This window comes from Canis aureus, chromosome 23, assembly GCF_053574225.1.
Source record: "Canis aureus isolate CA01 chromosome 23, VMU_Caureus_v.1.0, whole genome shotgun sequence".
Taxonomy (NCBI): Eukaryota; Metazoa; Chordata; class Mammalia; order Carnivora; family Canidae; genus Canis; species Canis aureus.
In genome coordinates, this window is record NC_135633.1 from 22586763 (window position 1) to 22600777 (window position 14015).

The 14015-nt window shown below is 39.4% G+C and overlaps 2 protein-coding genes across 2 annotated transcripts; both read right to left on the reverse strand.

Annotated features, from left to right (window-relative positions):
- Positions 1-2868, reverse strand: LOC144295361 (olfactory receptor 51I2-like). Its single transcript, XM_077867749.1, has one exon. It carries the CDS (start codon positions 2729-2731, stop codon positions 1787-1789), a length of 945 nt encoding a protein of 314 aa, XP_077723875.1. The 5' UTR covers positions 2732-2868; the 3' UTR covers positions 1-1786.
- Positions 2869-12918: 10050 nt separating this feature from the next.
- LOC144295362 (olfactory receptor 51I2-like) lies at positions 12919-14015 on the reverse strand. Its single transcript, XM_077867750.1, has one exon. It carries the CDS (start codon positions 14013-14015, stop codon positions 13068-13070), a length of 948 nt encoding a protein of 315 aa, XP_077723876.1. The 3' UTR covers positions 12919-13067.

Here is a 14015-nt window from a genome sequence, read left to right on the forward strand (position 1 = left end):
TTTAACTTCCTCTCTTTTTTTTTGTCATAAAAAATACCACTAAGATTTTTCAAGACTATGAATTTGAGCAGAATATATCATTACGTAGATTTCACATGTTTTGCTATATATACTGTTTCACTTTCATTGTTCCTTTATTAATATGTTTTTCTATTGTTCATATAAATATGTAAACTTACTTATATGTGAACATATATGATGTATATTATAATATACACTTGCCGACTTTTCTTATTGAAACCTAAATCACTTAGTACAATTTATATTGCAATTGTATTTATTTCATCTTAAAAGCTGGTAGGTAGTGTGTACTGTATGAAATAAATGCTGACATGCATAGTGATAGCTAATATATATATAATCATTTTAACTAATTTTTTTGCATAATCTTTTTTAAAAAATTTATTTACACACAATATGAAGACCTACCCTCTTGACAAATTTTTAAGTGCACACTACATTATTGTCAACTATGGGTACAATGTTGCACAACAGATCTCTATAGTTCATTTATCTTGCTTAACTACAACTTTTGTCCTTCATAATAACTGATTATTTCCCCCTCCCCTAGCCTCTGGCAACCACCATTCCACTCTTTGATTCTATGAATTTGACTATTTTCTGTAGTTCATGTAAGTGGAATCATGTAATACTTGTCTTTCTGTGACTGGCTTATATCACTTAGTGTAATGTCCTTAGTGTCTTCAATCCACAGTGTCCCATATTGCAGAGCTTCTTTCTTAAGGCTGAACAGTGTTCCATTCTATGTATAGGCCACATTTTCTTTATTCATTTGTTGGTTGATGGACATTTAGGTTGTTCCCATATCTTGGCTATAAGTAATGCTGCAACACAGGTGTGCTAATATCTCTTTGAGGTCCTGATTCCAATTCTTTTGGATAAATACCCAGAAGTGAGATTGCTGGATAATATGGTTATGACAGCAAAAGCAAGATAACAAAAACAAAAACAAAAAAAACCACTGGGGACTACACCAAACTAAAAAGCTTCTGCAAAGCAAAGGAAAGCATAAAAGCAACCATGAAAATATTTGTAGACCATATATCTGATAAGGGGTTAATCTTCAAAATATACAATGAACTTCTACAATTTAATAGCATAAAAAATAATAAACTGATTTTAAGACGTGCTAAGAAATAGCATAAGCATTTTTCCAAAGAAGACATTATACATGGTCAACGGGACATACAATGGCTCAACATCACTCATCATTAAGGGAAACACAGATTGATATATATATATAACCACAAATGTTGATAAGAATGTAGAGAATTTGGACCCTTGCACACTATTGATGAGAATGTAAAACAGTGCATCCACTATGGAAAACAGTATAGAGATTCCTCAAAAAATTAAAACTAGAACTACCTTTGACATAATCTTGAGGAAACGAATTCCTTTACCCATTAAAACAGAGTTTCCATGGTAATAAGCAATTTCCTTTGTGCTGATTCACTTTCAGCAAAGGTAAGAGAAACATCGGGCTGAAATGAAAGATTTGTTATAGGATGTGTATTGTTGGATTAAGAAAGAGGGAAAATGAGCAAATTCTGTTCTATTTGTTTGTTTTTGCTAAATTATGACCCAGTTTACTCTGGCAAAACTTGTTGGCTTGAGTCTTAACTGTTGTTAGGCAGAAATCCTAATTTTGGTTACTGACTAAAAAGATATTTTAAAAGCTTTGTCAAAGCAGTTTTTAAAAACTCAAATTTGTGGACTAACAATAGATATCCGCTGAATCTTGGAATTTTAACATGTCTCCTACTTAAAACCTTGTTCCCAGTAGTATTTTGCAAAGCCTTTGACGGATCTCTTTGGTTTTGATGGAATAGATGACTGGGTTGAGCATAGGAGGTACAAAAAGGTAGATGAGGGACATGAGTGTATGTACATACTGTGGGGCATGCCTCCCATAGCGAGCGGCCATGGACACACCGACCATAGGCACAAAGAACATAAGCACAGCACACATGTGTGACACACACGTATTGAGGGTCTTAAGTCTTTCCTCCCGGGAGGCAATAGCAAGTACAGAGCGCAGGATGAGCATGTAGGAGAGGAGAATGAGAGCAGAATCCAGACCAAAGTTAGAGATGACAATGAATTGACCAAAAATATTATTGATGGTAATGTCACCACAGGGCAAGCGGATCAGATCTGGATGCAGGCAGTAAGGATGAGAGAGTACATTGGCCTTGCAGAAGGACAACCTCTTCAGAAGGAAGGGCAGTGGGAAAACCATACAGAAACCACGGATGACAACAGCTATGCCCAGGCGCACCACACAGGCATCAGTGAGCACTGTGGCATAGCGCAAGGGGTTACAGATGGCCACATAGCGGTCAAAACTCATAACCAGGAGAACTCCAGACTCCATAAAGGAGAAGAGGTGGATAAAAAACATTTGAGCCATGCAAGAATCAAAGCCGATCTCTCTTAAGTGGAAGCAAAATGTGGCCAACACGGTGGGCAGTGTGGAAAAGGACACACCTAGGTCATTAACTGACAGCAGGGATAGGAAGTAGTACATAGGCTTATGCAAACTCTGTACCTCCTTGATGATGAAAAGGATAAGGGCATTGCCCACAATGGAGACAATGTAGAGGATACCAAAGAGCAGAAACATCCAATGTTGGGATGTCTCCAGCCCTGGGAACCCTGACAGGGTGAAAGGAGGCAAGTCTGAGCTGTTGTGGGGCTTACCTCCCATGTTGGCACTACTGCTTAGGTTCTAGGACCACTAGCCTGTAAAAAAGACAAACATACAGTTTAATTTATGGCCTAGACCTAATATTTTAAGACTCTCATGTATCATCCAACCCCTTAGTTTATAGCATTAACCAGTCTTGCTCACCAAACCACTTATCCTTGTCCTTCATTGTCACTAAGATCTCTGCAGTTGTCTGAGTTTTCTGTTTATCCAGCTGGCTAAACAGGTCACTTTGCTTCCTTTACACCTGTGCCCATTGCCACGATGCTCCTTCGCACATTCAAAGCTATGAACTCTTTTCATCAGTCTCTGGGCATCGTTTTGTTCAAGACTTAAGACAAAACTGCCCTGATCACTACCTTCTTGAGTATTCTGTCCTCTTTCTGAGCATTTCACTTATTCATCAGACCATAAACTCTCCTCTTTCCACTCTCTCATGGTACTGAACATTTACTACCTTATCATGACTCTCCAGCTTCCTACTCCTATAATTTGTTGGTTCTTTTATCCATTCATCCTGACAGAAGATAAATGGGTAGAAAGATATCCATCCACAAAGATAACCTTCCAGGCATTCAACAAGAAGCACTAGATACCCACTCATCTTTGCATTCTTCTATCCAGTTAACTTATATAATCAGTTTTCTCCCTGAATCATTTAATTTACTAAATGTTAGTTCTTAATAATGTCTTTCAGAACCAAATGACAACCTCACTTCTGAAAGCCCCTGGATTAATAATCATTCATTTATACCATGAAGTTGCTTCTTGTCTGTGTTCTCCATCTCTTTGAATAATACCACCATTATGCCTGAGACTGAAACTCAAAATCCAAATATCATTTTGATTTTCTTTCCTGTATCTATTGCATTAAACCAGGTAAAACCCAAGGAAGATACTGACCCCTAAAATGCCTCTGTCAGGACCTTTCCCCATTCCTTTCCACCCACAGTCCCCCCTCCAGACCCAAGGAATCACATTCTTGTACCAAAATGACAGCCTCCTAATAAACCTTATGCCTCCCTCTGTTTCATTCTGCAGTAGGACTATTTTAATGAGTAGCAGAACTAAACTAATATTTTTAAAAGACAGATCTGAAAATGGCACTATTCCAGTTGGAAACCTTGAATGCTCCCTCATTACCAAAGGATTTAATCCAGGCTCACTAGTCTAGAATTAAAGGCCTTTGTAGTCAGTACTAAATCAGTAGATCTGGTCTCAATAATCAAAATTGCCTTCCTTATACCTCAAGATAGCCAGATTGATCTCTTTGCTGTCATCCAAATAAGAACTGTAGCCCCTCAGCTCCCAAAGGCTTCCCTGAGTATGAGAACATCCCCATTCAATCCATCTTCCAGGACCCAGGACTAGCAACGCCCTCTGCTGTGAATACTTGCTGGTCATGACCAGCAGAGGTAACATGGCTCCCTGCCACAGCTATAGGTTTGCATCTCTTCTTGTGCCCACTTCTCTGCCTGGCCTGCATTATAGTTTTGTGAATCCACCTGACTCCTCAGCTCCAAGAACCCAGCCCTGATTTTCATTTGTTGTTGAGTCCCTTCTGTGGTTAGCGCAAGGTCTCACACAGAAGATGTACTCACCGAGTCACTGATCCCTTCTGGGTTTTTGGTCTCTTTGTTTGTAAACTGGAGATGCTAACAAACTGAGCTAATGGGGTTGTAAAGATCCAAAAGTGGGTAGTTGTGAAAACTTTCAGGATTTTGAAACCCTGAGTTCTAGAGACTGATCTCTGCCTTCACATCCAGCCACTCATCTGCCTTTGTCAAACCTCCATCTGACTTAGGACTCCTCTAACCTTTCTTTGCAGGATGCGTTTTCCCCTTTATTGCGTATTCTTAGGACTGCTTTGTCTTCTCTACTTGAAAACTCTTCCTACACATTTTTGTCTCTGCATACAATATGCAGATGTCCTTGATTTTAGGGTCTTTTACCACCGAGTAAGGTCCTGCCAAGTGACTTCCAAAGCAGCCAATGTCTTTTTATATATGCCCCTGAGACCTAGTATTCTGAAAAAAGTGAGGGGGTGTTTGTTCACATCAAGGTGTCTATACCCAAGTACAGCCTGATGGGGGCGCCCTGCTGAGAAAGTCAAGTCTGAAGCAGAAAGCATGGCAGGATTTGAGAGAATAAGAGCAACAGGTAGTAAATGTGCCTTAAAGCTTGAGACCAGAGTGTCTGACACTCCAGCTTACCTACCTGAGAGAGCGCCACAAAAGGAAGGTGCAGAGAAAGGAAGAACCGTAGTGGGTGCTCTGCATGCCTTGCTCCAAACCCCTACCCCATTACCTCTGCCAACTCCCTGGCCTGAGAATATAAGGTTGCATCTGGGAAGTCCCTTGAGCTTATATCAGCTCAGGTACTCACGGACTGCTGGGAATATGGAACATGTACATTGGTTTTACTGGGAAGACATTAAAAGAAGTTGGGTTTAGAAAGAAGCCCTTAGATACCTAATGTTTGTGTGGGACAAACCAGGCTGAAAATGCAGTAACTTTTCAAAACTTCCACTCATAGATAAGTCAGACCAAAAGATGCAGTGCATCACCTAATACCCTCCTATCCCTTCTTGCAGTTACACTGATGGTCATGGAGGAAGGTCAGGCAATCACCCAAGCCCTGATCAATATATGTGGATTTATCAGTATCTTATGTCTACTGACCCTTTGTCATGAGTCTTCCTCTTTATAATTTTCCATGTGAAAAAAAATACTCTTTTCATTTACAACAAGGTCACAATTCTTACCCTAGAGATCTGTGGAATAAGGTGTATGTGGATAAAAGTAACTATACATCGAGTCATTCGTTCAACAGTAGACATGATTTTAATCTTAGGGAATGTGTAGATAAATAAACGTAACAATTCATAGTCCAGTGGGGGAGACTCCTAAGGAAATACTTATAAATACTTCAGTGACTGATGATAAAGGTCCAAGGTAGATTTTAGGACAGAACAAAGGAGGGAAATTTGCAATAGTCTAAGACAGTGAGAAAAGATTTCCAGGTGCATCTCTTGACTCTCAAATTATGTGAGTTACTGTTAACATAACAAAGTTATGTGAAGTGACTGTGGTATGCAGAATGCCCCCCACAAAGATGTCCAAGTTTGGTACCTATGAATATGTACATTTCATGGCAAAAGAGACTTTGAAGTTATAATTAAGATTATAGACCTTAAGGGTTTTTTTCTTTTGGATGATTCATGTAGACCCAATTGGTTTACATGAGTGTTTAAAAGTAGGGAACTTTCTCCGACTGGAATCAGAAAAATGTGGCAGAAGTCAGATTCAAAATGGAGAAGTGTTTGGTCCACAGTGACCTGAGGGGGCTGGTGAATGAATAGCATGAGAGTAGTGTGGGCAGCCTAAAGGAGCAAATGCCAGTCCCTAGGTAATAGCCAGCAAGGAACTTGAAACTTCAGTCCTACTTTTACAAGGAAATGAATTCAAGCAATAACTTAAATGAGTTTCAAAGCAGCTTATCCCCAAAGCTTTCAGTATGGAACTCAGCCCCACCATCATTATGATCACCTTGAAAGACCCTCAACATGTAAGGTTTCTGGATTTCTGACCTACAGAAACTACAAGATAAATTTTTATTGTTTTAGGCTGCCACATTTGTGACAATTTCTTACAGAAGCAATATAAAACAAATACAGTGAGTCTCAGGCAGAAGGGAGAGGACAGGGAAAGAATAAAAGAAGGATAGTTTCTGGAGGATATAACAAGCCCTACACAGAGATGAGGGCTTGAAAAGCAACACTGGAGAGGAGAATGGGAGACATAACAAGGAAGGGTTTAGAAGGCTTAAAAAATAAGCTGGAGGGGCACTTGGGTGGCTCAGTAGGTTAAGAGTCTACCTCCAGCTCAGGTCATGATCCCAGAGTCCTGGGATCAAGCCCCACATTGGGCTCCTTGCTCAGTTGGGGGCCTGCTCCACCCTCTCCCTTTCCCTCTCCCACTGCGTGCTGTTTTCTCTCTCTCTCTCTCTCTCTGTCAAATAAATAAAATCTTAAAAAAATAAGTTGGAAATAGTGAGAAATTAATCCATCAAAGCCAGACGATAAATGGTCTCAATTGTGTGTCCAAGAAATTTGGAAAAGAAGGATGCCATTGCTATACACAGGAGAAAGAAATGTTAAAAGCAAGACAACGTGCCCAACATTGAGTCACTTATGTTAAGCTCCACATCACCAAAGACAGACTTAGTTATAGATTTGTTATTCCGGGAAGAGAATCTTAAACCAGTCAGTCAGGAATCCTCTGATCAACACTAGTGAAGTAATCTGTCTAACGGACTTTTGTCTTGCCCTAAAGGAAAGTAGTCTTTCTTTTATTGTTTTTGTTTTTCTAAATTATTTAAATTAAATTTAGTTTACATATACTGTATTAGTCTCAGAGCTAGAATTCAGTGATTCATCAGTTGCATTCAACACCCAGTGCTCATTCCATCAAGTGCCTTCCTTAATGCCCATCACCCAGTTACCCTATCCCTGCATCCACCTCCCCTCCAGCAACTATTTTGTTTCCTAGAGTTAATATTATCTTACGGTTTGTCCCCCTTTCTATTTTCATCTTGTTTTATTTTAAGAAAATTAATCTTTCAATAACCAACCCACTTTTTAAAAAGATTTTATTTATTTATTTATTCATGAGAGACAGAGAGAGAGAGAGAGAGAGAGGGGGGCAGAGACACAGGTAGAGGGAGAAGCAGGCTCCATGGAGGGAGTCTGATGTGGGACTCGATCCCAGGTCTCCAGGATCAGGCCCTGGGCTGAAGGCGGTGCTAAACTGCTGAGCTACCTGGGCTGCCCCACCAACCCACTTTTTTGCCTAGTGTAACTTCCTTGTTCCAGCTCCCTTCTGCTTATAGAAGTCTTTCTTTTGTAAGCTCCTCAGAGCTCCTTGTTATTTGCAAGATTGGATATTGCTTGATTTGAGCTGGTTTTTGTTCAAATGAACTCTTAAAATTTTTAATTTACCTCAGTTTATCTTTTAACAGAAGGTAAGTGCAAACTTAGTGATAGGAAGTTGAGAATTCCTGTGTAATCACATCGACCTTCTTCTGAAATGAAAGTAAGATCATGAGCTTAGAGTGAGCCTGGGGTAATATCAGCAATTTGCTAAGAGAGAAAGTATGAAACAGGAAACATGGAAACATCTATGGCCAATAGTGAGTGTTATTACAGTTTGGGCTAATCACTGAAGCCACTAAGTTTATTATTGCCTCGAATCTGTCCACCCTCTTAATCACACCACTCTTCTATTAAATGTTTTTTTTAAATTATTTTTTTGTTTAAATTCAATTTAATTAACATACACTGTATTATTAGTTTCAGAAGTAAAATTTAGTAATTCATCAGTTGCATACATCATTCCATCATGTGCCCTCCTTAATGCCCATCACTCAGTTACCTCATCCCCCACCCACCTGTCCTGCAGCAACCCTCAGCAACCCTTTCTTTCCTAGAGTTAAGAGTCTCATAATTTGCCTCCCTCTCTGTTTTTGTCTTATTTTATTTTTCCTTCCCTTCCCCTATGTTCATCTGTTAATACCACATGATTTCACTCATAAGTGGAATTTAATTTTAAATATTTTTAAATATTGGTAACTTCTCCCTGAAGCCCTCTGTTCTCTTGCTTCTCAGGTCTCTTATGGAGATGGCAGCAAGAAATCTGTCCTACTCTTCTCCTGGGGTTGGAATTCCATTTCCTGGATCACATATCTTACTTTTTTTCCATCATCCATGTTTGTTTGCTGGGGAGGACTTTCTTGTCACACTTTATTTTAGGACGCTATTTTTATTAAGTTGCATACCACTTTTTTTTTTCATTTCTATACAATACTGTTTTTCTCTCCTTTTCCTGTTTGTAGAGAAACTTTCCTGTGCCATGCATTGCCCTAAGCACCCTAAATGTTTGGTAGCAATTACACTGCATGTATGTGGGGTGGAGGGGGGATTTCCTTCATAATCAAGCAATTCTCTGACATTAGCTCAGTGACCTACAATTTAACCCTCTTCTGACGCTATCTACCTAGAGGTAGCTACAGATCCCAATATGAAAGGCTCAGTCCCACAAGACTGCCCTTCCCTTCGGATGTCAATAGCAACCTAGGGTTGTTACCTGTGCTTCGAATTGACTGGCTATAGACTGGGATTCCCACGACCCATTCCTTGGACTTCAGACACAGGAAGCACCTTATGGGGTGGAGATATAGCACCCCACATATCTTCAAACAGCAGTTTGAGGTGTGCTATGCAGAACTTGAGGGAGTTGGGCACAGAAGGGATTGTGGGACCTCATCTGAGGTTCCACAATTACATAGAGGGGCAGAAAGTCAAATAACCCCACCTGGGACCCAGATCTCATTCAGTGATACCTCCTATCCTCTACACTCCTTCAGGGTGTGCATCTTGGAGGTTCTCCATGAACCAGCACCGAGGTGGAGAATGCCTTCACATTCTGTTCCACACAATAAATATACTGGCATTTGCTTCCAACAACTCAAGCATACTCATAGACTGGATGGCCCTTGGACCTACTTCCAGTCCATGACAAGCAGGTGACCCTAGTTTTGCTTAAAGAGACCACATGCAATTCATGTTATAGTTCTAAAGAATGGAATAAGATGGGGGACCTGAGTTACTCATTAAATTGAGTGTCTGACTATTGGTTTCAGCTCAAGTCATGATCTCATGGGTCGTGAGATGGAGCTTATGTGGGGCTTCATGATCAGTGGGGAGTCTGATTGAGATTTTCTCCCTCTGCCCCGACTCACTCATGCTCTCACTCTTTCTCTCTAAAATAAATAAATAAATCTTTAAAAAATTAAAAAATAAAAGAATGGGACGAGAAGCCATGTAACTACCTGAGCAGTAGAAATTGCATCATAGGAAGAGAATAAAGAAGCCAAGACCTCCGATGAAATGTATAGGATGACCTGGATAACCAGAGCCCTGTGATGGTGAGAGTGTTGGTGTGATCACAGTCCTCATCAGTAAACTAGGTCACCATCTGAGACTTACCTCCACATTTGCAAGTTACAGATCCAGACAGAGTGATAAATGTTCTATTTAATGGACTGAATAGAAGAAGATGCAAGCAGCAAACATCTGCTGAGCTTCTTTTAAACTAGGAAGATTTCTTTTAAAAAATATTTTATTTATTTATTTGAGAGAGAGAGAGAGAGAATGTATACAAGCAAAGGAAGCAGCAGGCAGAGGGAGAGGGAGAAGCAGGCTTCCCGCTGAGTGAGGAACCCTATTTTGGGCTTGATCCCAGGACTCCTGGATCATGACCTGAACCAATGGCAGACACTTAACCAACTGAGCCACCCAGGCGCCCTTAGACCAAGAAGGTTTCTAAGGTCAAAAGAAGAATACTGAGTATTGTCATTTATAGAATGTAATGTGGAAAACAGCCCAGATGTTCCTAGACAGCTTTTCATAGATACATAAATGAGCCAAATGGTTGCTTCAAATTCCTTTAGACTTAAAGAGGCAAGCAAAGGTATTATTACTGAAAGCATATTGTCCACTTATTAAGGCAATAACCTCATTATAAGGTATATTTGTGATAGAGCCAAGATCATTAAATAGCAACATTGTTTCAAAAAATACTTCTTTACTCACATGTTAAAGGCCAGGCACAGTGCTAGTATTCTATTGAAATTACTATGGGTATACCTTCTCTACAGTATATAAGGTCTGAGCAGTATAAATATGCAAGGTACATTTCTGGCATGCTTGAAAACTTCAGATATAATTTATTTTTTATTTATTCTGGTAACATCCATAATTCATGTGGTATTTAGACTATGAACAATATGAAAGTCTTCGTATAAAATTGTTCTTTAATAAAATTATGATCTATTTTAGAGTAAAACATTTTAGGATATGACAATTCATTGAAACATAAAGAGATGATTAGTATGTAAACATATACAAATATAATCATTTATTAACTCATTTCTTAACTTCTTTGGGGTATATCTGGTATATTTCAGGTCCTATGTTAGAGATTGAAGAGTATAAACGTGAATAAGACATGGTCCCTGGCCATGAGTTGTTTAGAATCTGGTGGAGGAGACAAACTACCCAACCAAATGGATATTAAAGTACATTCCAAGTACAGTGGAGACATAAAGTGAGTATAGAACAGTGCTACTTAGGGTTCAAGAAAAGTCTTAGACAAAATATTTATTCAGGCTCTGGTTTATACTCATGATGCTTTGAACCTAAACACTGAATTTTGTATTTATTTTTGCTGAGTAAAAATAATATGAGTAAATAAACTATGTGTATTACTATATAATTTTTAGAGCAGTTTAATTTATTCACTCTTAAAAACAAACATAGGGCTTCTAGCTCTACCCAAGACTCAGGACTTAATAAATCAGAGATCAGTGTCCCAGTTTACAGATAAGAAAATTAAGACCGAGAGGTTCAGTTCACTTACTCAAGAAGTCACCTCTCTAGATGGGTTAAGTAACCTTATTGTGGTGATGTTTTCACAATATGTACATGCAGCAAATCATCATATTATAGAACTTGAACTTATACAACATTGTATGTCAATTTCAATTATCTCAATAAAGCTGGAGGAATGAAAAAAAAATAAAGAAAAAGATATCACCTCTAATTTATGCTTCTTTCTATAGGGGGAATTATGTGGTATAGAGGGAGAGGAAATGTTTCCTGACATGAGATTCTGATTTAAGAAAATGTATTAAGGGGTGCCTGAGTGGCTCAGTTGGTTAAGCATTGACTCTTGATTTCATCTAAGATCCTGATCTCAGGGTTGTGATTTCAAACCTTCAATAGGCTCCACAATGGGCATAGAGTCTACTTAAGAAAAACAAAAAACAAAATGTATTATTAGTTTATAAGTTCATTCATTAATTTATTCACTTATGATTTTCTTCTCTTTTACATTGGTCCTTATTTATTTATCCATTTTTCACTTATTCCTCAACTGTTGCTCTATTATCATCAGACATTATCTGAATGGAGGGCCTATAGTCTGTCTGATGTGGATGGACAGAGTCGTTGACAAAGTTGCTGCTTTAAGGAGCTTAGATTCCATGAGGGGAAAGCAAATAGATCTGAAAGAGGGAAAGGTCATAGGAGAGATATAAGCACAGGGGTGTCAAATTCAGTACAGGTAAAAAAAATAAATAAATAAAAAATAATAATAAAAATAAAAAATAAATTTAAAAAATTTAAAAAGATAAAAAAATTCAGTAGAGGTTGACAAAACCAGAGGTTGACAAAACCTACATATTTCAGGATCTCCCATATGCAAAGAACATACCAAGAATCCTAAAGTCTAATACTGACTACTTAAATATTGTAGCTGTTGGGTTAGTCAGGGATCTCCAGAGAAACAGAACCAATAGGATATATATATAAAGGGATTTATTATATTTATTAGAAGGAATTGCTTCTCACAATTATGGAGACCCAGAATTCCAGACCCAAGGGAACTGATGATATAGTTTCAGCCCAGATTTAAAGACCTGAGAACCAGGAAAACCAATGGTATAAGTTTCAGGCCAAGCCTAAGACCAAAAGCAAAAGAAGACTAATGACCTTACTTAGAGACAATCAGAGATTTCTTTCTTTCATACTTGGACTTTTATTCTATTCAGGAATTCAATGGGTTGGATGAGGCCCACCTACATTGAGAAAGGTGATATACCTTACTCAGTTTACCAATTTGAATTCTAATCTCATCCAGAGACATCCTCACAGATACATGCAGAAATAATGTTTAACCAGATATCTAGACACTTTGTGGCCCGGTCAAGTTCATATGTAATATTAACTATCACAGCTGCCAGACTTTAAAACTTGACTTCTCATACAGCATGATGGGGAGAGCTCTGGCTCTTGACAACATCAGAAACTAATCACCTGAGCTAAACTCGTATACCTCTTTGCCCCTGTCTTTTTCAGAATTGTACAGGCCCATAACCAGAAGTCCAAGTATCATGTCACCCAATATCTGGAAGATCATTCCCTGCTCCTCCAGAAAATAATCTCACCCTGTAGTGATATTTGACATTCTTTGGGCTATTCTTGAAAAAAGACCATTTTTCTGTGTCTCAAGGCCATAGAAACAGTTGATTAATAGATAAGATCCAAAGTGGTCCTGGCAGGTGTTGGCCCAATATATCAGACTAAATGATTAATCATTGATTCTATAACTTAAAGTGTGGTGCTAGCTATCTCTGGATTAATTCTCTTCTCCTCTGGTGTCTGAACGGTTATACCTCCAACACCAAATCTTCCAGGGCTTCTAGCTCTACCCAAGACTCAGGACTTAAGCCTAAAGAGCATCTTGAAGAGCCTGCGACGTATCTCCTTTGTCTTGATGGAGTAGATAATAGGATTGAGCATGGGAGGCACAAAGAGGTAGAGAATTGACATGAGGATATGGACAGCATGAGGCAGACCAGCACCAAAGCGATGAACAATGGACACACTCACCATGGGTACATAGAAGATGAGCACAGCTAGGATGTGGGACACACATGTGTTCAGTGTCTTGATACGCTCCCCTCGGGAAGCAATGGCAATCACTGATCGTAAGATTAGTACATAAGAGATGAATATGAGTGCAGAGTCCAGGCCAAAGGTGAATAGCACAATGGAAAGTCCATAGTGGCTATTGAGGGAGACATCAGTACATGCCAGCTTAATCATATCCACGTGAAGGCAGTAGGCATGGGAGAGGATATTCTGGGGGTGACAGAAGGGCAGTCTGTGCAGCAGCAGTGGGAAGACAAGGATGAGGGCAAAGCTTCGGAGGACAATACACAGGCCCATTGCCACAATGCAGGCATTAGTGAGCACTGTAGCATAGCGCAGGGGGTTGCAGATGGCCACATAGCGATCGAAGCTCATAGCCAGAAGGATTCCAGACTCTGTCCAAGAGAAGAGATGGATGAAAAACATTTGGGCTAAGCAGGCATTAAAGGAAATCACCCGGGCATGGAAGCAAAGGGCAGCCAGCACAGTTGGCAATGTGGAAAAGGACACTCCCAAGTCATTGATTGAAAGGAGAGACAAGAAGTAATACATGGGCTGGTGCAAGCTCTGCTCCTCCTTAACAATGAGGAGGATCAAAGTGTTTCCCACAATGGAGACAGCATAGAATAGAAAGAGAGGGAAGGATAGCCAGGATTCCATGGACTCCATTCCTGGGAAGCCTGTCAGTATAAAGGTGGGAGCATCAGAGGCATTGATTCCGAAGGCACCCAT